Source organism: Schistocerca nitens, chromosome 2 (genome assembly GCF_023898315.1).
Source record: "Schistocerca nitens isolate TAMUIC-IGC-003100 chromosome 2, iqSchNite1.1, whole genome shotgun sequence".
Classification (NCBI taxonomy): Eukaryota; Metazoa; Arthropoda; class Insecta; order Orthoptera; family Acrididae; genus Schistocerca; species Schistocerca nitens.
The window spans coordinates 318,199,944-318,226,406 of NC_064615.1; the positions used below are offsets into that span (position 1 = coordinate 318,199,944).

The 26,463-nt window shown below is 40.9% G+C and overlaps 1 protein-coding gene across 1 annotated transcript in view; it reads right to left on the bottom strand.

The window, feature by feature from the left end:
* The window catches only part of LOC126236096 (uncharacterized), a 301,836-nt gene that overhangs the window by 99,904 nt on the left and 175,469 nt on the right, over positions 1-26,463 (bottom strand). The window contains exon 8 of the mRNA XM_049945164.1: positions 24,127-24,318. Coding sequence (XP_049801121.1) covers positions 24,127-24,318 — 192 coding nt within the window. The remainder of the gene's footprint in view (positions 1-24,126; positions 24,319-26,463) is intronic.

Consider the following 26,463-nt stretch of genomic DNA (forward strand, 5'->3'; position numbering starts at 1 on the left):
CGATAACTATGTAAGCCAGTGACATTGATCACAGGCTCTGAGTCATAGAAGCACTCAGGTGTGGGCTGATCTCTCTATTGAGGATGTCTCTGCCAAGGTATAGCACAGTTCACATGTCTTGCCAAATTCTTGGGCTTAAAGCATCCTGGGTAGGGTTGCTGCAGGCCCTACTGACATGCACAAGTTCCTGGAACAACAGTTTTCTGGTCGAACAGAAAAATTACTAGTATTAGCTGACTGAGGGAGCTCAGGCAATGACTTCAGGCCACGTTATATGTTCAGCCATTTCTGCGCCCTATCTTGCCACACAGTACGATTAATAGACAATAACATGGACTTTGGAAAAATAAGTGCCTCTATAATTTTTATTTGAGGATAATAAATACTTGGAAAACCAAGTGCCTCTGTAATTTTTATTTTGGGACAATAAACTGCAGAACACTAGGAACTGAAGATAGTTCAATGATGTTGGAACAGGAGCTACATGACATCAAATTGGATGTAGAAGGGTTATCAGTAGCGCAGTGGGAAAAAAAGGAGACTGAATAAATACTTGGTCATATGTTTTGGTACAGAGGAAAAAAGCAAGGAGAACAATTAGATGTAATAATTATTCTAACAAGAAGATTAAATGCAGTATTATAAATGTGGAAGGAATTTCATACGGAATAGTAAGACTTATTTCAAAAGTCAAACAAAGACTTTTAGACATATGCACCAAAATGCACATATTTTGTTGAGAAGATAGATCTCTAAGAAGAGTTACAGGGGCTGATCAACAACAGCAAATCCCACTATAAGACAATAATAGGGCACTTTATTGTAAACATAGGACAGAAACAAAAGAATAATTTGTCTCAATAAACTTTGGATATGGTGCTAAATGTGTCAGCATTTTTGTCGTGTGTGTGTGTGTGTGTGTGTGTGTGTGTGTGTGTGTGTGTGTGAAATGAGGTGAAGTGGGACATGTCATTTTGGCAACAAGATATCCCACGACTCTGCTCTTCATTAGCTGTCGAAAGATGTTAAGGCAGTTATTAAGTAGGAAGCACCCCACTTTTGGGAGGTGTTATATGGTCTGTGCAGATTGCCATTGTAATGATTTTGTGATATCTGTGAGGCAAGCCATGAACAGACACTTATACCTGCTGACTTAGTCGTCTGCTCTGTGGCACTGCAATTGAAGGGCACTTGAGGATGTGACCTCCATGATGTCAAAGAAATGCTCGAAAGAGAACAAACGATATTGAAATATATTTGTACAAATTATTATTGTCTTTACGTACTCCGACAGACATACATTCTCTTGCCTGACTGGAATACATGCATCTAGAATTGTATGTTATAGCCAATACACCGAGTTCAAATTAACCTTGTGCGCTATTCCAGAAGATACATCAAACAACAGAAATCTCTTTCAGCACCTTTTAAAGCTAAAGGAGAAGTAGTCTATTCAGAAACGCTGATCCACAATTAAAGGGGCACCATTCAGCAGGACACTTTGATAAATATATTGCAAGTACTTTGAAGAATTAACCTACGAAAATTCTACAGATTGGCTAAGAATGGGGAAATCCACTGACGTGAGATTTTGAAAAAAAGCAGACTGGTATGGTAGTATGCCTGAGAATGAGCACCTGTTTGTGTGCTACTGTCATGAGCACCTATGGAGATTGGTTGAAGCATGATGAAACCACAAGAAGGCAACAAGGTGTATTTCCACACCTCATCACAGAACAAGGGCGTCAGAGACTTGCTCACTATGTAAAGCAGGGTAGGTGGCAATCTGTGACAGATCTGATGACAGAGCACGATCCTGGTCAGTTACAACTGTTTCAAAGAACATCATTTAGTGCACATTGCTGAAGATGGGGCTCTGCAGCACACAACCCCTGTGTGTTCCCATGTTGACCCAACAACAGCACCAAATGTGAGTGCACATCATCTGAAATTTGTCACCAGCTCACATGTATCATGTTTCTTGTTACACACAAGGTTGACGGTCGTGTCCGGATATGTAATCATCCAGGTGAACAGCTGCTTGAAACATGCACTACATCGTGGATACACACTGGTTGGAGCAGTATGACCTATGGAGGACATTCTCCTGGATTTCACAGCTATCTGTGATACTCAGTGAAGGCACCAAGACAGCTGTGGATAATGTGAATATTATTGCAGACATCCTGGATCCCTTATGCTTCACATCTTGCCAGACACAGATTTGTGGAGCATTACACTGAACTCATACTGATGTCTTGACCATCAAATTTGTCTGATCTGAACCCAATGGCCGGCCGAAGTGGCCGTGTGGTTCTAGGCGCAGTCTGGAACCACAAGACCGCTACGGTCGCAGGTTCGAATCCTGCCTCGGGCATGGATGTGTGTTATGTCCTTAGGTTAGTTAGGTTTAACTAGTTCTAAGTTCTAGGGGACTAATGACCTCAGAAGTTGAGTCCCATAGTGCTCAGAGCCATTTTTGAACCCAATGGCTCATAAACGTATTTTAGAAAGCAACTCAGAAATTTCAAATAATCTTAAAATTTGTACTACATTCATCGCAGTATCATCTAAAATAGAAGGTAGGTCTGTAGGTTAATTAGCCACTGCCATTACACTGCATATGAAACACAGTCAACTAAAATGCCATGCACTGAGATCTGTGTGCTGCAAGCACCACATACTGGAGGGTGGGGGGATTGTTCCTCTGAAGTAAGAAGCCATGTATTATGGTACTGTGTACTACATGTAGATAAGTGAGAAGGATTTCATTTCGTCCATGTGTCCAGTATTGGCATTACTAGTAGTAGCTTCTTCCATAACTCCCAGCCATTCTTCTTCTCATCTGAACATGTCTCTATACCTCAACAGCAAGATGATAGGATGTAGGCAGACAGAACACTGATCCACCTGACCATCACGACACACATCCTTGGCTCTTGTATCTGCTACTACATTTCTCTGAACCCCAACGTGCTCCGGTACCCAGCAGTATAACACCATCTCCTCTACCCTTTGGAGGTAGAAGAAGGTGTCCTGGATATCACGGACTTTGTCTGGCAGGTAGAAGCATTGCAGAGACTGACAGGCACTCTATGAGTTGGTGCAGGTGAGGGATTTTGAAGTCCGAACACATCTCATGAGCTTCAGTGCCCTCAAGATTGCATATAATTCTTGAGAAAGACATTCAATTCTTCAGGCAGCTAGATCATGGAGATATAAGAAAGGAAAAGTACAAAGCAGCATAGAAGATCCTTTTACTTAGACCCAACTGCAAATACAGCTTTATTGTTGTGGTGTGTACTTCAATATTTTTTACACACTGTATGAAAAACATATGCAGGAGCACTTTCTCTCCTTACCTGATTAATTTAAAATTACTTTGATCCTCTTCAATAATTAGGGTAGCAGTCAGTACTAACCCTGTGCTTGAATTGGCAATGCCCACAGAAGTGTCTCCATGCTCGTACTAAATGCACAAATGGCTTTGTTGCTGACACTTTGAGAAAATATCTTTCCCAGTAAGGTAAGCAACAGTTTGGTACGCTGGTGACAGCAGAACAGAAAATGCCTGATGCACCATGAAGAGTTGCCTCCTAACAGTAATTTGCAGCTCCCCACCCTCAGCATAGAGACTGGATGCAGGGCTGGTCCTGTAAGTATTTGTGACCAGTTTGATACCCTTATTGTGAAAAGTGTCAATGACACTAAAGTAAGTAGCTTTTGCTGATCCATACACTGTTCACCTATATTCTAGCCAGGATCTCATAATATCTTTGTAAAACTGAAGCAGATGTGCTCTTTCTGGTTCCTAAGACTTGCCAGAAAGCACTTTGTAATCAACATTTTGTTGACGACGAGGTCATTAGGGAAACAGCACAAGCTTGGATTAGGGAAGGATGGGGAAGGATATAAACTGTGCCCTTTCAAAGGAACCATGTGAGCATTCACCTTATGCAATTTAGAGAAATTGCTGGAAACGTGAATTGGGGGGATGGACATGGACTTGAATGCTGCCCTCTGAAATACAAGTTCAACTTCTTCCCACTGCACCAAACTGTAGTGCCTCGAGAATTTTGGAGTAAATTCCGCCGTCTCGAACACACATTATTTTAGAGATAAGTGTGGTAAAGTAAAACTTTGTCTACTGCCCCACAATTATGTGTGTACAGGACGGACGTGTATCGGACAGACGATCGGCGCGAGCAGGTAGTCACTGAGTCCACCTCAGTATTTATACGTCCCGCCCATGGAGTAAACGCATCGTACTCTGTGAGATACAAAACATTTTTGGTATGGACATTTGAAGGCTGTTGAAAGAAAAGAAGAGACTTTTATTGATTCATTCTCTCATTTACTGCCGTAAGGTCGGGCCAGTTGTATTGTTAAACTTGGAGAGATTTATAGACTGTACGTACAGAAAGATGATTGTAACGGCTTCTGTCGGACCCGAAGGTGTCGGGCTTACAGAAAATGTTTAGTGTACAAAAACTGATGTGTGTTAAGAAATATAGTAGTGAGATTGAATTCAAAATATTCTCGAGTGTACCGAGTTATTTAAAAGTATAGAAAATTCCTCCAGAGTAGCATCTATTCTTCGGAGAAGAAGCTGCACAGAATATTGCAGCCGACTATTCCGAAAGAATCGCAGTAAGACGTCATCGTTGCTGGTGGCTGTTTGAGTTGCTGACTTCACGCCCGCCAACACCGACACCAACGTGTGACGCTACCGGTGCCTGTGCAGTTCACCGTTGCCATTTCTACAACTCACCGATGCAGCCTACAATCCTATGATGGGTGAGCTCAGGATAATAATTGTTTGAATGTAAATTAGGGTACTCATTATTTGCAGAGGTGATTTTTTTTAATGATCACGAGATCGGGAAAGGTTACAACTATGGAGAAGGAACAACAGCCAACAGAAACTACACAACCAGCCATGGCCATGAAGGTCAACAAAGACATTCCAGATTTGTCCGAAGTAATACACTTAATTCAAGCTCAGAGTATTCAAATAATTGTTATGAATGCTCGGAATGCTTCATTAAATGAAAAACTCTAAGCACAAGGTGAAGCTTCTGAAAAACTAGAAGTACTGGGTGAAGCTTTAAATTCTAAATTTGAAGTGTTAAATGATAAAGTGGAAAATTTACAAGTAGATTTAAAGAATTAATTAAGTCACTTCAAAATATATGTAACGTTACATTCAACGCAGTGAAACAAAGGTTACATACCGTAATTGATTGCATTAAAGACAGGACAAACTGATCCCTATGGTCTAGAATTTGGAAGAGAGTATTCAAGTCAACATTGCCAAAAGCTTTCTCTAAGTCTACAAATGATAGAAATGTAGGTATGCCTTTCCTTAATCTATCTTCTAAGATAAGTCATAGGGTCAGTATTGCCTCACGTGTTCCAATATTTCTGCGGAATCCAATCTGATCTTCCCCGAGGTCTGCTTCTACCAGTTTTTCCATTCGTCTGTAAATAATTCGCATTAGTATTTTGCAGCTGTGACTTATTAAACTGATAGTTCGGTAATTTTCAGATCTGTCAACGCCTGCTTTCTTTGGGATTGGAATTATTATATTCTTCTTTAAGTCTGAGGGTATTTCGCCTGTCTCATGCATCTTGCTCACTACCTGGTAGAGTTTTGTCAGGACTGGCTCTCCCAAGGCCGTCAGTAATTCTAATGGAATGTTGTCTACTCCTGGGGCCTTGTTTCGACTTAGGTCTTTCAGTTCTCTGTCAAACTCTTCACGCAGTATCATATCTCCCATTTCATCTTCATCTATATCCTCTTCCATTTCCATAATATTGTCCTCAAATACATCGCCCTTGTATAGGCCTTCTATATACTCCTTCCACCTTTCTGCTTTCCATTCCTTGCTTGGAACTGGGTTTCCATCTGAGCTCTTGATATTCGTACAAGTGATTCTCTTTTCTCCAAAGGTCTCTCTAATTTTCCTGTAGGCAGTACCTATCTTACCCCTAGTTAGATAAGCCTCTAAATCCTTACATTTGTCCTCTAGCCATCCCTGCTTAGCCATTTTGCACTTCCTGTCGATCTCATTTTTGAGACGTTTGTATTCCTTTTTGCCTGCTTCATTTACTGCATTTTTGTATTTTCTCCTTTCATCAATTAAATTCAATATTTCTTCTGTTACCCAAGGATTGCTACTAGCCCTCATCTTTTTACCTACTTGATCCTCTGTTGCCTTCACTACTTCATCCCTCAAAGCTACCCATTCTTCTTCTACTGTATTTCTTTCCCCCATTCTTGTCAATTGTTCCCTTATGCTCTCCCTGAAACTCTGTACAACCTCTTCTGGTGTAGTCAGTTTATCCATGTCCCATCTCCTTAAATTCCCTCCTTTTTGCAGTTTCTTTAGTTTTAATCTACAGTTCATAACCAATAGATTGTGGTCAGAGTCCACATCTGCCCTGGAAATGTCTTAAAATTTAAAACCTGGTTCCTAAATCTCTGTCTTGCCATTATATAATCTATCTGATATCATCCCATGTAGGCTTTCACGGCCGGCGTCTTCATCAGTAAACACTTCCGGGCTAAGTTGCCGTGGTCGATCTGTAAAACTTCTTCTCCCTGACGTTTCGTTCTCAACTACGGAGAACATCTTACGAGGTGAGTCGACGACTGGCTGCTAGGAGCTGGGGCCGCTGCTTATATGGAGATCGTAGAGGGCGCCACCGCACATCACGTGGCGTTGATGTGTAGCTATCTCTGGCTATCATCTGTTCTCTCGATTGCAGGCAATCGATTGTCACGTGATTGATGCAAAAAAAAAAAAAAAAAAAAAAAAAAAAAAAAAAAAAAACACTAGTGGATAGGGCCAATAACATTTGTGAACCAGGCTACTTACAAGAAGAACTACATCATTTACGAATGGCTTTTGCGAAAAATGGTTATACGAAAAACGAGATTAACCGAGCACTTCACCCAAGTAGAAAAATGCCTAAATGTAGGAGACAGCAACAACCATCAGCTGGAAAAGTATTTCTTCCGTTCATCCATAACATCACGGATCGCATTGGGAAAGTACTAGCCAAGTTTCAGGTGGAGACTATTTTCAGACCTACTAAGAAAATTAGTGAATGCCTAAGATCAACAAAAGATGCTCGTCAGCCCCCTAGCCACCCCAGGGGTATATAAAATTCCGTGTAGTTTGGCAGGGTTTACATAGGAACTACAAAAAGAAGCATCAATACACAGTTGACGGAGCACAAAAGAAACTGTCGCTTGGGGCATATCGACAAATCGGCAGTAGCGGAACATGTTTTTAAGGATGGAGATCACGAAATAAAATTTGGTGAGACAAGCGTGCTAGCGAGGACGTCGCATTATTATACACGTATGTATAGAGAGGCAATTGAAATCCACAAACATTAATACAATTTTAATTGTAAAGAAGAAGGATTAAAATTGGACAAGATATGGCGGTCGACGTTGCATCAATCACGTGACAATCGATTGCCTGCAATCGAGAGAACAGACGATAGCCAGAGATAGCTGCACATCGACGCCACGTGACGTGCGGTGGCGCCCTCTACGATATCCATATAAGCGGCGGCCCCAGCTCCTAGCAGCCAGTCGTCGACTCACCTCGGAAGATGTTCTCCGTAGTTGAGAACGAAACGTCAGGGAGAAGAAGTTTTACAGATCGACCACGGCAACTTAGCCCCGAAGTGTTTACTGATGAATCTATCTGATACCTTCTAGTATCTCCAGGCTTCTTCCATGTATACAACCTTCTTTCATGATTCTTGAATCAAGTGCTAGCTAACATTAAGTTATGCTCCGTGCAAAATTCTACTAGGCGGCTTCCTCTTTCATTTCTTACCCCCAATCCATATTCACCTACTACGTTTCCGTCTCTCCCTTTTCCTACTATCGAATTCCAGTCACCCATGACTATTAAATTTTCGTCTCCCTTCACTATCTGAATATTTTATTTATCTCATCATACATTTCATCAATTTCTTCGTCATCTGCAGAGCTAGTTGGTATATAAACTTGTACTACTGTAGTAGGCGTGGGCTTCGTGTCCATCTTGGCCGCAATAATGCGTTCACTATGCTGTTTGTAGTAGCTTACCTGCACTCCTATTTTTTTATTCATTATTAAATCTACTCCTGCATTACCTCTATTTGATTTTGTATTTATAACCCTATATTCACCTGACGAAAAGTCCTGTTCCACCTGCCACTGAACTTCACTAATTCCCACTATATCTAACTTTAACCTATTCATTTCCCTTGTTAAATTTTCTAACCTACCTGCCCTATTCAGGGATCTGACATTCCACGCTTCCATCCGTAGAACACCAGTTTTCTTTGGCAGGGTTTACATAGGAACTACAAAAAGAAGCATCAATACACAGTTGACGGAGCACAAAAGAAACTGTCGCTTGGGACATATCGACAAATCGGCAGTAGCGGAACATGTTTTTAAGGATGGAGATCACGAAATAAAATTTGGTGAGACAAGCGTGCTAGCGAGGACGTCGCATTATTATACACGTATGTATAGAGAGGCAATTGAAATCCACAAACATTAATACAATTTTAATTGTAAAGAAGAAGGATTAAAATTGGACAAGATATGGCGGTCGACGTTGCATCAATCACGTGACAATCGATTGCCTGCAATCGAGAGAACAGACGATAGCCAGAGATAGCTGCACATCGACGCCACGTGACGTGCGGTGGCGCCCTCTACGATATCCATATAAGCGGCGGCCCCAGCTCCTAGCAGCCAGTCGTCGACTCACCTCGGAAGATGTTCTCCGTAGTTGAGAACGAAACGTCAGGGAGAAGAAGTTTTACAGATCGACCACGGCAACTTAGCCCCGAAGTGTTTACTGATGAATCTATCTGATACCTTCTAGTATCTCCAGGCTTCTTCCATGTATACAACCTTCTTTCATGATTCTTGAATCAAGTGCTAGCTAACATTAAGTTATGCTCCGTGCAAAATTCTACTAGGCGGCTTCCTCTTTCATTTCTTACCCCCAATCCATATTCACCTACTACGTTTCCGTCTCTCCCTTTTCCTACTATCGAATTCCAGTCACCCATGACTATTAAATTTTCGTCTCCCTTCACTATCTGAATATTTTATTTATCTCATCATACATTTCATCAATTTCTTCGTCATCTGCAGAGCTAGTTGGTATATAAACTTGTACTACTGTAGTAGGCGTGGGCTTCGTGTCCATCTTGGCCGCAATAATGCGTTCACTATGCTGTTTGTAGTAGCTTACCTGCACTCCTATTTTTTTATTCATTATTAAATCTACTCCTGCATTACCTCTATTTGATTTTGTATTTATAACCCTATATTCACCTGACGAAAAGTCCTGTTCCACCTGCCACTGAACTTCACTAATTCCCACTATATCTAACTTTAACCTATTCATTTCCCTTTTTAAATTTTCTAACCTACCTGCCCTATTCAGGGATCTGACATTCCACGCTTCCATCCGTAGAACACCAGTTTTCTTTGGCAGGGTTTACATAGGAACTACAAAAAGAAGCATCAATACACAGTTGACGGAGCACAAAAGAAACTGTCGCTTGGGACATATCGACAAATCGGCAGTAGCGGAACATGTTTTTAAGGATGGAGATCACGAAATAAAATTTGGTGAGACAAGCGTGCTAGCGAGGACGTCGCATTATTATACACGTATGTATAGAGAGGCAATTGAAATCCACAAACATTAATACAATTTTAATTGTAAAGAAGAAGGATTAAAATTGGACAAGATATGGCGGTCGACGTTGCATCAATCACGTGACAATCGATTGCCTGCAATCGAGAGAACAGACGATAGCCAGAGATAGCTGCACATCGACGCCACGTGACGTGCGGTGGCGCCCTCTACGATATCCATATAAGCGGCGGCCCCAGCTCCTAGCAGCCAGTCGTCGACTCACCTCGGAAGATGTTCTCCGTAGTTGAGAACGAAACGTCAGGGAGAAGAAGTTTTACAGATCGACCACGGCAACTTAGCCCCGAAGTGTTTACTGATGAATCTATCTGATACCTTCTAGTATCTCCAGGCTTCTTCCATGTATACAACCTTCTTTCATGATTCTTGAATCAAGTGCTAGCTAACATTAAGTTATGCTCCGTGCAAAATTCTACTAGGCGGCTTCCTCTTTCATTTCTTACCCCCAATCCATATTCACCTACTACGTTTCCGTCTCTCCCTTTTCCTACTATCGAATTCCAGTCACCCATGACTATTAAATTTTCGTCTCCCTTCACTATCTGAATATTTTATTTATCTCATCATACATTTCATCAATTTCTTCGTCATCTGCAGAGCTAGTTGGTATATAAACTTGTACTACTGTAGTAGGCGTGGGCTTCGTGTCCATCTTGGCCGCAATAATGCGTTCACTATGCTGTTTGTAGTAGCTTACCTGCACTCCTATTTTTTTATTCATTATTAAATCTACTCCTGCATTACCTCTATTTGATTTTGTATTTATAACCCTATATTCACCTGACGAAAAGTCCTGTTCCACCTGCCACTGAACTTCACTAATTCCCACTATATCTAACTTTAACCTATTCATTTCCCTTTTTAAATTTTCTAACCTACCTGCCCGATTAAGGGATCTGACATTCCACGCTTCCATCCGTAGAACACCAGTTTTCTTTCTCCTGATAACAATGTCCTCTTGAGTAGTCTCTGCCTGGAGATCCGAATGGAGGACTATTTTACCCCCGCAATATTTTACCCAAGAGGACGCCATCATCATTTAACCATACAGTAAAGCTGCCTCAGAAAAAATTACTGCTGTAGTTTCCCCTTGCTTTCAGCAGTTCACAGTACCAGCACAACAAGGCCGTTTTGGTTAGCATTACAATGCCAGATCTGTCAATCATCCAGGCTGTTGCCCCTGCAACTACTGAAAAGGAAAATTACAGGAGGAGTAATAATAATAGCTATAGTAACACGAGACAAATCTGGCTAGATTACAGCCAAAGCGGAATAGGGGTAATGGAAATTATCAGAAAGGACATCTACCTTCGAATATACGACCAGTAACTACACAAGAATTTGTACCTGGCAATAATAGGGCTCAAAATGGAAACGTCATACCAAGGTTTGGTAACAACCGGTAATTACAAATAGTGAGGAAAACATAGGGCAATCTGGACCCAGGGCCAGGGGCCAGGTCTTAGAAATACATTAAGAGGCCTACTTCATAATGAGTATGTTTCCTTTACGCATAATGTACCAACAAAAGAATGGTTGCTACTAGAAGAACCGAGCATAGCTACAATTAATACACAACCTATTATAGTTGGAAAAGTAGAAGAGTCTGAAGTGTATGTATTTATTGATTCTGGTAGTGAAGTGTCACTTATTTCTAGTGGATTTTTTAATACGTTAAGAACTAGAAATAACTTACCTGTATTACCAGTACCTGGAGTATATATAATCAGGATAACCAGAACTAAAAGTAAGGTTGTTAAATACGAAACCCAAGTAAACTGTAACATCGGTGAGATTATGTTCCGACAAACACTGCTGGTAGTAGAAAATATTAATAGGGAGAACCATTACACCAACAACCTGAAAACGGCTTTCGCATCCCGCAACTACCCTCCTGACCTGGTACAGAAGCAAATAACCAGAGCCACCTCCTCATCCCCCCAAACCCAGAACCTCCCACAGAAGAATCCCAAAGTGCCCCACTTGTGACAGGATAGTTACCGGGACTGGATCAGACTCGGAATGTGGCTCTCCAGCAGGGATACGACTTCCTCAAATCCTGCATTGAAATGAGAGCCATCCTTCACGAAATTCTCCCCACTCCACCAAGAGTGTCTTTCCGCCGTCCACCTAACCTTCGTAACCTCTTGGTTCATCCCTATGAAATCCCCAAACCACCTTCCCTACCCTCTGGCTCCTCTACCCTTGTAACCGCCCCCAGTGTAAAACCTGTCCCATGCACCCTCCCACCACCACCTACTCCAGTCCTGTAACCCGGAAGGTGTAGACGATCAAAGGCAGAGCCACGTGTGACAGCACCCTCGTGATTTACCAACTGACCTGCCTACACTGTGAAGCTTTCTATGTGGGAATGACCAGCAACAAACTGTCCATTCGCATGAACGGACACAGGCAGACAGTGTTTGTTGGTAATGAGGATCACCCTGTGGCTAAACATGCCTTGGTGCATGGCCAGCACATCTTGGCACAGCGTTACACCGTCCGGGCTTTCTGCATACTTCCCACTGACACCAACCTATCAGAACTCCGGAGATGGGAACTTGCCCTTCAATATATCCTCTCTTCCCGTTACCCACCAGGTCTCAACCTCTGCTAATTTCAAGTTGCCGCCGCTCATACCTCACCTGTCATTCAATAACATCTTTGCCCCTGTACTTCCGCCTCGACTGACATCTCTACTCAAACTCTTTGCCTTTACATACATCTGCTTGTGTCTGTATATGTGCGGATGGATATATGTGTGTGCGCGCGAGTATATACCTGTCCCTTTTTCCCGCTAAGGTAAGTCTTTCCGCTCCCGAGATTGGAATGATTCCTTACCCTCTCACTTAAAACCCACATCCTTTTGTCTTTCCCTCTCCTTCCCTCTTTCCTGACGAAGCAACCATTGTTTGCGAAAGCTTGAATTTTGTGTGTATGTATGTGTTTGTTTGTGTGTCTATCGACCTGCCAGCACTTTCGTTCACTAAGTCACATCATCTTTGTTTTTAGATATATTTTTCCCATGTGGAATGTTTCCCTCTATTATATACACAGACACGAGCAGACATTTTTTTTTTATTTTTTTTTTTTTAATAAAATATTTAAGAAAATATATCTGTCGACCTGCCAGCACTTTCATTTGGTAAGTCACAGCATCTTTGTTTTTATATATATGCTCGTGTCTGTGTATGTGCGGATGGATATGTGTGTGTGTGTGTGTGTGTGTGTGTGTGTGTGTGTGTGTGTGTGTGCGAGTGTATATCTGTCCTTTTTTCCCCCAAGGTAAGTCTTTCCGCTCCCGGGATTGGGATGACTCCTTACCCTCTCCCTTAAAACCCACATCCTTTCATCTTTCCCTCTCCTTCCCTCTTTCCCGACGAAGCAACCGTTGGTTGCGAAAGCTAGAATTTAGTGTGTATGTTTGTGCTTGTTTGTGTGTCTGTCGTCCTGCCAGCACTTTCATTTGGTAAGTCACATCATCTTTGTTTATATACCAAATATGGTGTCAATGGGGAGCATAGAACTGGAAAAGAAATGGAGGACTCAAAAGGGTTGTGAGTGTGAGAGGTAAAATAGGATATTAATATTTTTCCGGGTACTTTTGAATCATGTTGTTGTGGTCTTCGGTCCTGAGACTGGTTTGATGCAACTCTCCATGCTACTCTATCCTGTGCAAGCTGCTTCATCTCCCAGTACCTACTGCCGCCTACATCCTTCTGAATCTGCTTGGTGTATTGATCTCCTGGTCTCCCTCTACGATTTTTACCCTCCACACTGCCATCCAATACTAAATTTGTGATCCCTTGATGCCTCAGAACATGTCCTACCAACCGATCCTTCTTCTAGTCAAGTTGTGCCACAAACTCCTCTTCTCCCCAATTCTATTCAATACCTCCTCATTAGTTATGTGATCTACCCATCTAATCTTCAGCATTCTTCTGTAGCACCACATTTCAAAAGCTTCTATTCTCTTCTGGTCCAAACTATTTATCGTCCATTTTTCACTTCCATACATGGCTACACTCCATACAAATACTTTCAGAAATGACTTCCTGACACTTAAATCTATACTCAATGTTAACAAATTTCTCTTCTTCAGAAAAGTTTTCCTTGCCATTGCCAGTCTACATTTTATGTCCTCTCTACTTCGACTATCAGTTATTTTGCTCCCCAAATAGCAAAACTCGTTTACTTCTTTAAGTGTTTCATTTCCTAATCTAATTCCCTCTGCATCACCTGACTTAATTCGACTACATTCCATTATCCTCGTTTTGCTTTTGTTGATGTTCATCTTATATCCTCCCTTCAAGACACCATCCATTCCGTTCAACTGCTCTTCCAAGTCCTTTGCTGCCTCTGACAGAATTACAATGTCATCGGCAAACCTCAAAGTTTTTATTTCTTCTCCATGGATTTTAATACCTACTCCGAATTTTTCTTTTATTTCCTTTACTGCTTGCTCAATATACAGATTGAATAACATCGGGGAGATGCTATATCCCTCTCTCACTCCCTTCCCAACCAATGCTTCCCTTTCACTCCCTGTATTTTACCCCAGCCACCTTCAGAATTTGAAAGAGAGTATTCCAGTCAACATTGCCAACATTGTCAAAAGCTTTTTCTAAGTCTACAAATGCTAGAAACGTAGGTTTGCCTTTCCTTAATCTATCTTCTAAGATAAGTCGTAGGGTCAGCATTGCCTCACGTGTTCCCATATTGCTACGGAATCCAAACTGATCTTCCCCGAGGTCACCTTCTACCAGTTTTTCCATTCGTCTGTAAAGAATTTGCGTTAGTATTTTGCAGCCGTGACTTATTAATCTGATAGTTCAGTAATTTTCACATCTGTCAACACCTGTTTCCTCTGGGATTGGAATTATTATATTTTTATTGAAATCTGAGGGTATTTCGCCTGTTTCATACATCTTGCTCACTACATGGTAGAGTTTTGTTAGAACTGGCTCTCCCAAGGCTGTCAGTAGTTCTAATGGAATGTTGTCTACTCCCGGGACCTTGTTTCGACTTAGGTCTTTCAGTTCTCTGTCAAACTCTTCACGCAGTATCATATCTCCTCTTTCATCTTCATCTATATCCTCTTCCACTTCCATAATATTGTCCTCAAATACATCGACCTTGTATAGACCTTCTATATACTCCCACCTTTCTGCTTTCCATTCTTTGGTTAGAACTGGGTTTCCATCTGAGCTCTTGATATTCATACAAGTGGTTCTCTTTTCTCCAAAGGTCTCTCTAATTTTCCTGTAGGTAGCATCTATCTTACCCCTAGTGAGATAAGCCTCTAAATCCTTACATTTGTCCTCTAGCCATCCCTGCTTAGCCATTTTGCACTTTCTGTCAATCTCATTTTTGAGACCTGTGTATTCCTTTTTGCCTGCTTCATTTACTGCATTTTTATATTTTCTCCTTTCATCAATTAAATTCAATATTTCTGCTATCACCCAAGGTTTCCACTAGCCCTCGTATTTTTACCTACTTGATCATCTGCTGCCTTCACTACTTCATCCCTCAAAGCTACCCATTCTTCTTCTACTGTATTTCTTTCCCCCATTCCTGTCAATTGTTCCCTTATGCTCTCCCTGAAATTCTGTACAACCTCTGGCTTAGTCAGTTTATCCAGGTCCCATCTCCTTAAATTCCCACCTTTTTGCAGTTTCTTCAGTTTTAATCTACAGTTCATAACCAATAGATTGTGGTCAGAGTCCTCATCTGCCCCTGGAAATGTCTTACAATTTAAAACCTGGTTCCTAAATCTCTGTCTTACCATTATATAATCTATCTGAAACCTGTCAGTATCTCCAGGCTTCTTTCATGTATACAACCTCCTTTTATGATTCTTGAACCAAGTGTTAGCTATGATTAAGTTGTGCTCTGTGCAAAATTCTACTAGGTGGCTTCCTCTTTCATTTCTTACACCCAATCCATATTCACCTACTACATTTCCTTCTCTTCCTTTTCCTACTATCCAATTCCAGTCACCCATGACTATTAAATTTTCGTCTCCCTTCACTATCTGAATAATTTCTTTTATGTCATCATACATTTCTTCAATTTCTTCATCATCTGCAGAGCTAGTTGGCATATAGACTTGTACTACTGTAGTAGGCGTGGTCTTCGTGTGTACCTTGGCCACAATAATGTGTTCACTATGTTGTTTGTAGTAGCTTACCCGAACTCCTATTTTTTTATTCATTATTAAACCTACTCCTGCATTACCCCTATTCGATTTTGTATTTATAACCCTGTATTCACCTGACCAAAAGTCTTGTTCCTCCTGCCACCGAACTTCGCTAATTCCCACTATATCTAACTTTAACCTATCCATTTCCCTTTTTAAATTTTCTAACCTACCTGCCCGATTAAGGGATCTGACATTCCACACTCCGATCCGTAGTACACCATCATAGTGTACATAAATAGGTATACTAGGGCAATGGACTATGAAGCCTACTCAGGAAGGATAAGGAGAGCGCACCCAGAATTGACTGGATGGAAAAGGGCTGGCAGGCAGACCCAAGGAAGGCTGACCTATACTGTGCAGGCAGGGGCACCAAAAAGGGGATTGACCTGTACCATAGTATATTAGGAATTTGTTTAAAGAGGCATACCTACCAAAACAGAAGGATGTAGTGCATTCATAGTGTCCACCATCGGGTAAGGTATAGGTACTGTGCCTAAAGGAAAAGGGCAGTATTACGACAGAAGTCACACATTTTGTAGAGATTATTCTGGTAAGTTTGAATTCTTGTTCCCACTTGCAGTTTTATGTTTGTGTGAAGTTACATGTGTTGAAAAGAACACCTTTATTTACCCAGGTTTCCTTCAGATTGTAATAAGTAATGAATAAATCCATACTTAGAGAAAGTAGTACGCGAAGTAAGAGCAAATAACAGCATACACTTGGGTAATGCACACTCGGAATTCACTCTGACATTCCACGCTCCGATCCGTAGTACACCATCATAGTGTACATAAATAGGTATACTAGGGCAATGGACTATGAAGCCTACTCAGGAAGGATAAGGAGGGCGCACCCAGAATTGACTGGATGGAAAAGGGCTGGCAGGCAGACCCAAGGAAGGCTGACCTAAGGGGACAGAATGATCCTTGTCCTTACAAAGTTTAAATTAACCAAAAGGTCCATGATGTATTAAGTACACATTTGTTTTAAGGAAAATTGTTGGAACCATAAAGTAATGTGATATAAATACGATATTGATGTACATGACGAACATGTATAAAATATTGTGTGTTCGAGCTAAGGAGAGGGATATGTAGTGCCTCGAGAATTTTGAGTAAATTCTAGAGACACTTGTATTTCCACCGTCCGCAAAGTAACTCCAAGTAAGTTCGACAGCCAAGGGGGAGTGTGAGTCTTGCATACCAGTACCATAAAGCCACCCTTAATCACCAGAATGAGACACTTTAAATCAAGAAGCAGGACTTTTCCTGGAGAGGATAATGAGAGTACGGGAAGAACTGTTTAAACAGTGAATTTATGAAAATTATTTGATAATGATCTAATTAATATGGACAGATGGCCATGGGAACACCACTGATGGAGCTGTTTTAGAATACTGTGCCTCCAAGTTGTGTCATACACCTTCCCTATGTCAAAAAATACTCCTTTACAATGCTACCTACACAGTGAAGCCTGCTGTACAGCCACCATCAGAGGGTCAAGCTGACCACAGTGGTCAATCTCCTGAACTCAAACAGAGTGGTTAAGGAGCTGTCTGTCAAGACCAAGAGAGACTTAACCATATGCTACATCCTTCCTACAAAGCTCATTAAGGCAACTCTTCTTTAAGAAGTGCTTCATGTTCAGTCCTTTCTTGGTTTGAGAATAGCTATTAAAATGGAGACCCTCCACAACCAAATAGAGTATCCTGTATGGTATATCAAATTAAAACATTCTATGTGGATTTCTTTTCATTCCATTTTCAAGTGTTGCAGTATGCTGTACTGGATTAGTTGGGGATGTGCCCTGTACCACAAGCCTTACACATAATCTAATCCAGTTTCCACATGGTGAGAGGGCAGTTATATGAATCAGAACTGTCAGATTGACATTCAACACACCACTTTTCCATGGGAAGAAGGTAATGGTGGAATGTTGGATCACAGTTTGCAGTGGCAGTAGTTCTTCTGAGTGCTCTGCGACTGTGTGGGTGATATGCCCTGATGTTGTTTGGAAATGCTACTGACACAGCAGTACCACTGTAGGTGGCCAATTGCAACTATAAGAAATCCTCCTGATGGTTTCCCAAACTGCTGCAGAACAAATGGAATAGTTGACAGAGTACAAGAACACTCACCATGATTGACTCCTTGCTCTTTTTGATTGTGCATCGAGTTTTGGCATTTATTGCCTGAAACACTACGAAGTTTCCTGGTGTTGGTCAGTTGCAGAGCCATATGCCTGACTTGAATTGCTGTGTCACTCATCACTCTATGACAGTACAGGTTGCCTCCTGAAGTTGCACGTGGACTTTGAGACAGACAGTACCAGCAGCATGGTGCATCATGCTTGTAATGCAGTCCACCACACCCATCTTGCCAGATCCCTTTCAGAAATGGCTTCATCTGGTAGATGGATGGATTCATAGTGGGGGCGATTACTGGAATTGCAGTCATCAGGAACTTCTCAGTAAGATAGATTTCTGAGAGCTGTGAAGTAGAACAAGAGATTTATGGCCAACTAGTAGCAGTTCTGAAATGTGTTCAGCTAATAGGTCCTAAGGCATAATGAGGTTCTTTACCATTTAACTGATGGGTCAGGCAGGGGATGAGCTCCATAATTCACTGTGTGCATTACATCTCCCTGTAGGAAGACTGGTTGGAGGAGTTGTATCATATGATCTTTGAGTCTCATAGCCTAGCCTGGTTTAGCTCGTGGTGGCAAGTATGAGACATTACTGTAGTCCTGTGTCCCACATGTGTTTCAACAGCAAAAGCTTTAAGGTCGGTAATGAGGGGTGTAGCGGAGAAGTGGTATATATTACTTACAAACACAGCCATCCCTTCTTTGGTCATTTTCCCAGCAAGGTCATCCTTGCAGTGGACGTGATCCCTCTTACCACACAGCTGCCAGGAAGTTTAAATTGTTTTTTTCAAACACAAACATTGAGGTCTCCCTGCTCTACAAGTTTCATTTCCTCCTTGTGTCCTGAACCCATTTAAGCTTCACTGAAATTCCATCAACTTGTGAAACCTAAGCTGGATAGTTTACTGAATGAGGGACTCTGCAGTTTTGTCAGAGAGGTATAAGTTTCGTTTGAGCAGTTACCAGACAGCGCCAGGCAACAGGCTGTACTGCACATGCACAGCTACGATGATGTAGGCAGCTCGTGCTTGGTGCTTGCTCTGCTCATACACTTTTCGTCGAATTTCTGGTTGAATTTCATGGTGGGGCATCACATGACCGTGTGCAGCCCTGTGGCATGTTGTTGAGAGGACATACAGAGTTGTACTTAGAACAATTGTTTTATCATATCCCATCCAGATAAAGTATGCAAATAAGGAAGCAGTTCTTGGCAAAATATCATTTCAAAATTAGACTCCACAGCTCGAAGTACCATAACATTTTGCTATGGGGTGAATTTTACAGATTGTTTTTTAAATTCGTTGTTGTTGTTGTTGTGGTCTTCAGTCCTGAGACTGGTTTGATGCAGCTCTCCATGCTACTCTATCCTGTGCAAGCTTCTTCATCTCCCAGTACCTACTGCAACCTACATCCTTCTGAATCTGCTTAGTGTATTCATCTCTTGGTCTCCCCCTACGATTTTTACCCTCCACGCTGCCCTCAAATACTAAATTGGTGATCCCTTGATGCCTCAGAACATGTCCTACCAACCGATCCCTTCTTCTGTCAAGTTGTGCCACAAACTCCTCTTCTCCCCAATCCTATTCAGTACCTCCTCATTAGTTATGTGATCTACCCATCTAATCTTCAGCATTCTTCTATAGCACCACATTTCGAAAGCTTCTATTCTCTTCTTGTCCAAACTATTTACCGTCCATGTTTCACTTCCATACATGGCTACACTCCATACAAATACTTTCAGAAATGACTTCCTGACACTTAAATCTATACTCAATGTTAACAAATTTCTCTTCTTCAGAAACGCTTTCCTTGCCATTGCCAGTCTACATTTTATATCCTCTCTACTTCGACCATCATCAGTTATTTTGCTCCCCAAATAGCAAAATTCCTTTACTACTTTAAGTGTCTCATTTCCTAATCTAATGCCCTCAACATCACCCGACTTAATTCGACTACATTCCATTATCCTCGTTTTGCTTTTGTTGATGTTCATCTTATATCCTCCCTTCAAGACACCATCCATTCCGTTCAACTGCTCTTCCAAGTCCTTTGCTGTCTCTGACAGAATTACAATGTCATCGGCAAACCTCAAAGTTTTTATTTCTTCTCCATGGATTTTAATACCTACTCCGAATTTTTCTTTTGTTTCCTTTACTGCTTGCTCAATATACAGATTGAATAACATCGGGGAGAGGCTACAACCCTGTCTTACTCCCTTCCCAACCACTGCTTCCCTTTCATGTCCCTCGACTCTTTTATAACTGCCATCTGGTTTCTGTACAAATTGTAAATAGCCTTTCGCTCCCTGTATTTTACCCCTGCCACCTTTAGAATTTGAAAGAGAGTATTCCAGTCAACATTGTCAAAAGGTTTCTCTAAGTCCACAAATGCTAGAAACGTAGGTTTGCCTTTCCTTAATCTTTCTTCTAAGATAAGTCGTAAGGTCAGTATTGCCTCACGTGTTCCAGTATTTCTACGGAATCCAAACTGATCTTCCCCGAGGTCACCTTCTACCAGTTTTTCCATTCGTCTGTAAAGAATTCGTGTTAGTATTTTGCAGCTGTGGCTTATTAAACTGATTGTTCGGTAATTCTCACATCTGTCAACACCTGCTTTCTTTGGGATTGGAATTATTATATTCTTCTTGAAGTCTGGGGGTATTTCGCCTGTTTCATACATCTTGCTCACCAGATGGTAGAGTTTTGTCAGGACTGGCTCTCCCAAGGCCGTCAGTAGTTCCAATGGAATGCTGTCTACTCCGGGGGCCTTGTTTCGACTCAGGTCTTTCAGTGCTCTGTCAAACTCTTCACGCAGTATCGTATCTCCCATTTCATCTTCATCTACATCCTCTTCCATTTCCATAATATTGTCCTCAAGTACATCACCCTTGTATAGACCCTCTATATACTCCTTCCACCTTTCTGCCTTCCCTTCTTTGCTTAGAACTGGGTTGCCATCTGAGCTCTTGATATTCATACAAGTGGTTCTCTTCTCTCCAAAGGTCTCTTTAATTTTCCTGTAGGCAGTATCTATCTTACCCCTAGTGAGACAAGCCTCTACATCCTTACATTTGTCCTCTAGCCATCCCTGCTTAGCCATTTTGCACTTCCTGTCGATCTCATTTTTGGGACGTTTGTATTTCTTTTTGCCTGCTTCATTTACTGCATTTTTATATTTTCTCCTTTCATCAATTAAATTCAATATTTCTTCTGTTACCCAAGGATTTCTACTAGCCCTCGTCTTTTTACCTACTTGATCCTCTGCTGCCTTCACTACTTCATCCCTCAAAGCTACCCATTCTTCTTCTACTGTATTTCTTTCCCCCATTCCTGTCAATTGTTCCCTTTAAATTCGTACTCTGCAATATTGTTATGTCTCATTTCCAACAGGTTTACATCCACACAGCACTGCAAAAAGCTAGTAGGATAGAATAAAAATTTCTTGCAAAAAAAGTTTCTTGTGTAGCTTACACTGGAATAAAGGACAATAAATTTCATGACTATTTCAAAATGTTCAAAAAATTAACAAGGTTGTCTGTGAGGCAAAGAAACTGCACAACTGACAGTTTATTTTCTACTCTAGGACTAAATATGAAGCCATGTGCGGAGTTAAAACAATAAAACACGGTATGCTGCCAGTCTACAATTTACCATAGAATGGCATTCTATAAATTTAAGTAAACACAAACTTCAGGCCTAGAGGAAGTACTAGACAAGTTCCTTGTGATCGAAAAACACTTTCACAGAAGGCAGATTTGTAAAATTCTGCTGTCATTATATTTGAAACAAAATATTTAGTTCAAAACTACTGACCAAATTTGCCTACTTCGTCAGCTTCAAGTAAATGTTTACGTATGTTCATACGTATATAGCATTAAGAGATCTTACAGGGTCATAAAAGGAACAGGACGTCAGAGACTACTCAGCCAGTATGGGAATTTCATAAACCACAGTAAATGCTTCATTCCGCTCTAATTGCACATTTGTATGTCCAGATGCACTCTGAAGTACCTGATATTCAGCTTTTCATGTGGTTTTTGTGATACCAATTTTCTCAGAGGTCCAGTACTGTATTCTCATGTTTGGTTCTTTATTATGGTATAATGTCATTCGTCCCAGAAAATGAAAATTTGCACTTGAAATTGAACGAAGTTGAAAGTAGCCAATAGTGCAGAATGAAACACTTCGTTTCAAATAAACTAACTGCCTCAGCAGAAAAAAGTTAATAGAAGCAAATGTCTCTACAAAACAGACAGAAATAGCTTCATTAAGACATTAATGGTTGATTACTAATAACATGGAAATAATATAAAATCAGAAAATTGAAATTACTAACTTATTTTGGTCTTTTATGGTTATGAGAATGTATATTAATTCACTTGATGGCTCCCGACCACAGAAATCTATTTTGATTTCATTTGACGTGGGAGCTGTAAAAGAAGAGAGCAGCAATATTACGAAGAGTCGAAGACACGAAACATATACATGGGTCACGTGGGGAAGGATCCCCCCCCCCCAACTATAACTCAGCTTGCTCTGCGCATGCGCGAATCTGGCAGCTTGGGCGCACCAGAAAAATTTTTCCGGGTAGCATCTGGCTACTTGCTGCTACTGCTCATACAGCAAACAGCCACACTTCAAGTAGCCAGAAGCGGGAGGGAGGCACTGCTCATATGCGAATTCAGCTCTGCGCATGCGCACGAGCCCACTGGCAACTGCTCATATGAACCTACAGCGTCTGTTGAAGTCTCATCAGATTTGTCAGATAAAACCAGAGTTGAATGGTCTAAAGGCTTTGGGCTCAGATTTATGTTTTAGCGTTTTGTAACTTGTGTATATTTTGATAACATGGATGTAGATTTCACTGCTGTAAAGATGCTAGAAGGTTTGTCTTTGTTCATCTTATAGATGTGCACTGACCAAATTTGCCTACTTAGTCAGCTTCAAGTAAATGTTTACGTATGTTCGTACAGATGCCTGCCATGAAATTCAGAATATGTACATCAGTTACATCAGCACTCTCTTATTTCTTTAGTTCACAAGTATACATATCTATTACATCCCTACAAATCACAATACTTTTGTTAAAATATAAGGTGTTGTGCAGCTTCATCACAATTGAGTACTCACTATCGCTTTTATATCCTGCAGCAGTAATGCTTGACATAAAGCAGCATTTTCCATTAGCTGTGCTGCAGAGGCATTTCACTGACTTCATGGTCCCTGCTATACCATACAAAACCTACTTAATAAAGGAAGATCGCAATACTTTAATGTATCTTCCTCACTATTATAATGTAATTGCATAGATAAAAAATCTACTCACGAAGTGGCGGCATAACATGCACATAAAAAAGGTTATAATTATACAAGCTTTTGGAGCCTGCAGCTCCTCGCAGCAGAAAGGCTGAAGGGGAAGGAAAGCTCTAATTTCTTATCTTATCTTCATAGTCCTTATGCAAAATGTATGGTGGCAACAATAGAATCATTCCACAGTTAGCTTCGAATGCCAGGTCTCTAAATTTTCTCAACAGTGTTTCACAAAAAGATCATCTTCTTCCCACCAGGGATTCCCATTTGAATTCATGAAGCATCTTTGTAATACTCATGTGTTTATCAAACCTACTGGCAACAAATCGAGCAGCCAGCCTCTGAACTGCTGTGGTGCCTTCCTTTAATCTTTAACTAACCAACAGTTAGTGTTTACACGTTATGAAATTATGTTACATGCAGTATCTCCACTTTCAATTACCAACATAAATTCCTACTGTATACATTGCATAACTAGTCAATGACACCACAAGAACGCAACACCTTTCATAGAGTTGCAGTAAGAAGTCGTCCTGGTCATAAAAATGCAAGTACAGTTCCAAAACTCAAATTACTAAGTTAAATATTGAATCAATAATTTGATTTAAAATTTTTTAAGGCATCTCAATAGACAATGAAAGACCAGTTATGGAAAAAAAACATATGTAAGATCACAATCAATTAATTTTCATAAATTCACTGTTTAAACAGTTCTTACCGTACTCTCATTATCCTCTCCAGGAAAAGTCCTGCTTCTTGATTTAAAGCGTCTCATTCTAAGCACCTCTTCCTTGTAGTGTGGAAGAAAAAGTGGTAACTGATCCACTGTTGGATCAAAAGGAGTAAGACTTGGTGGTAGCTGAAATCTACCAAACCTCTCCCTGAGCTTTTTAGTATGTTGCTCCAACTCCTGAAAAAGGGATTAGGGGCATAATCCACATCCTACAAATTTATATAGTCTTCCTGGTTTTTTTAATATAATAAAATTTCAAAATATTCTTCCAAACTGTACTGCATCTTGATACAATTCCTGTACCAAAACAAAGACTGAAAATTAGAACGAGAAACATGTTCCATTGGAAAATTTCAAAGTAAATAATTTAACTTGACAAATACAGTTTCATGCTTGGTCTTTCATAATCTCTAATCACTGTATTAACAAAATTATGTTATGCTTGTGTGTAAGATACAATTTAAAAATCGGACCTGAGCCATTCACGACGGGAGAAGAAAAGACAATGAATGAACAAAAAAATGCTCGGGTAGGGATAGGAAAATTTTGTGTAAATGACAGTGAAACAATTTTGTGAAATAAGCAGTTTTTTATAAAATGTTTCAAAATTTGGTTTTTAACCTATTTCCTTCTAAAAATGATATAAATCTGAGGGCAGCAGTTTACTATTGATGTTAACTGATAAATTTTGAAAATTGTAACTAAATTTTGTTTTCTGTTCTCCAAGCTGAGATTCACATATAATCTTAAAATGACACTTCATTTTCTGAGTAAAGCATTATGGCTCTAGATATGATGTCAAATGAAAATACCCTACTTCCAAAAGCTTCATTCTGGAAATAGTTTTAGTTGCCAATCAAACATTTTCCTATACTTTTGTGCAACAAATCAGAACAAAAATGATTAATTTCTGATGTATCTATAACACAGTGTATCATTTAAACTGAATATTTTCATAGTACACTATTACAAATATGAAAACCACAAAGTCTGGTACATTGTCTTTGTAAACAGGTACCTAAATAAATGAGATGTCTGCTCTGTTTACCTCCACACTATGTGATCAAAAGTATCCGGACACACCCAAAAACATACGTTTTTCATACTAGGTGCATTGTGCTACCACCTACTGCCAGCAACATCAGTAGGCATTAGACATTGTGAAAGAGCAGAATGAGGTGCTCTGCAGAACTCACAGACTTCGAACATGGTCAGGTGATTGGGTGTCACTTGCATCACACGTCTGTATGCAAGATTTCCACATCCAAAACATCAATAGGTCCACTGTTCCCGATGTGATAGTGAAGTGGAAACGGGAAGGGACACTTACAGCACAAAAGCGTACAGGCCGACCTCGTCTGTTGACTGACAGATATCGCCGACAGTTGAAGAGGGACACAATGTCTAACAGGCAGACATCTATCCAGTGCTACCACCTACTGCCAGCAACATCAGTAGGCATTAGACATTGTGAAAGAGCAGAATGAGGTGCTCTGCAGAACTCACAGACTTCGAACATGGTCGGGTGATTGGGTGTCACTTGCATCACACGTCTGTATGCAAGATTTCCACATCCAAAACATCAATAGGTCCACTGTTCCCGATGTGATAGTGAAGTGGAAACGGGAAGGGACACTTACAGCACAAAAGCGTACAGGCCGACCTCGTCATGTTGACTGACTGACAGATATCGCCAACAGTTGAAGAGGGACACAATGTCTAACAGGCAGACATCTATCCAGACCATCACTCAGGAATTCCAAACTGCATCGGGATCCACTGTAAGTACTACGACAGTTAGGCAGGAGGTGAGAAAACTTGGATTTCTTGGTAAAGCGGCTGCTCATAAGCCACACATCATGCTGGTAAATGCCAAACGACACCTCGCTTGGTGTAAGGAGCGTAAACATTGGACGACTGAACAGTGGAAAAATGTTGTGTGGAGCGACGAATCACAGTACACAATGTGACGATCCTATGGCAGAATGTGGATATGGCGAATACCCTGTGAACATCTGCCAGCATGTGTAGTGCCAATACTAAAATTCAGAGATGGTGGTGTTATGGTGTGGTCATGTTTTTCATGGAGGAGGCTTGCACCTTGTTGTTTTGCGTGGCACTATCACAGCACAGGCCTACACTGATGTTTTAAGCACCTTCTTGCTTCCCACTGTTGAAGAGCAATTCGGTGACGGCAATTGCATCTTTCAACACGATCAAGCACCTGTTCATAATGCACGGCCTGGGGCAGAGTGCTTACATGACAATAACATCCCTGTAATGGACTGGCCTTCACAGTCCCGACCTAAATCCTTTAGAACA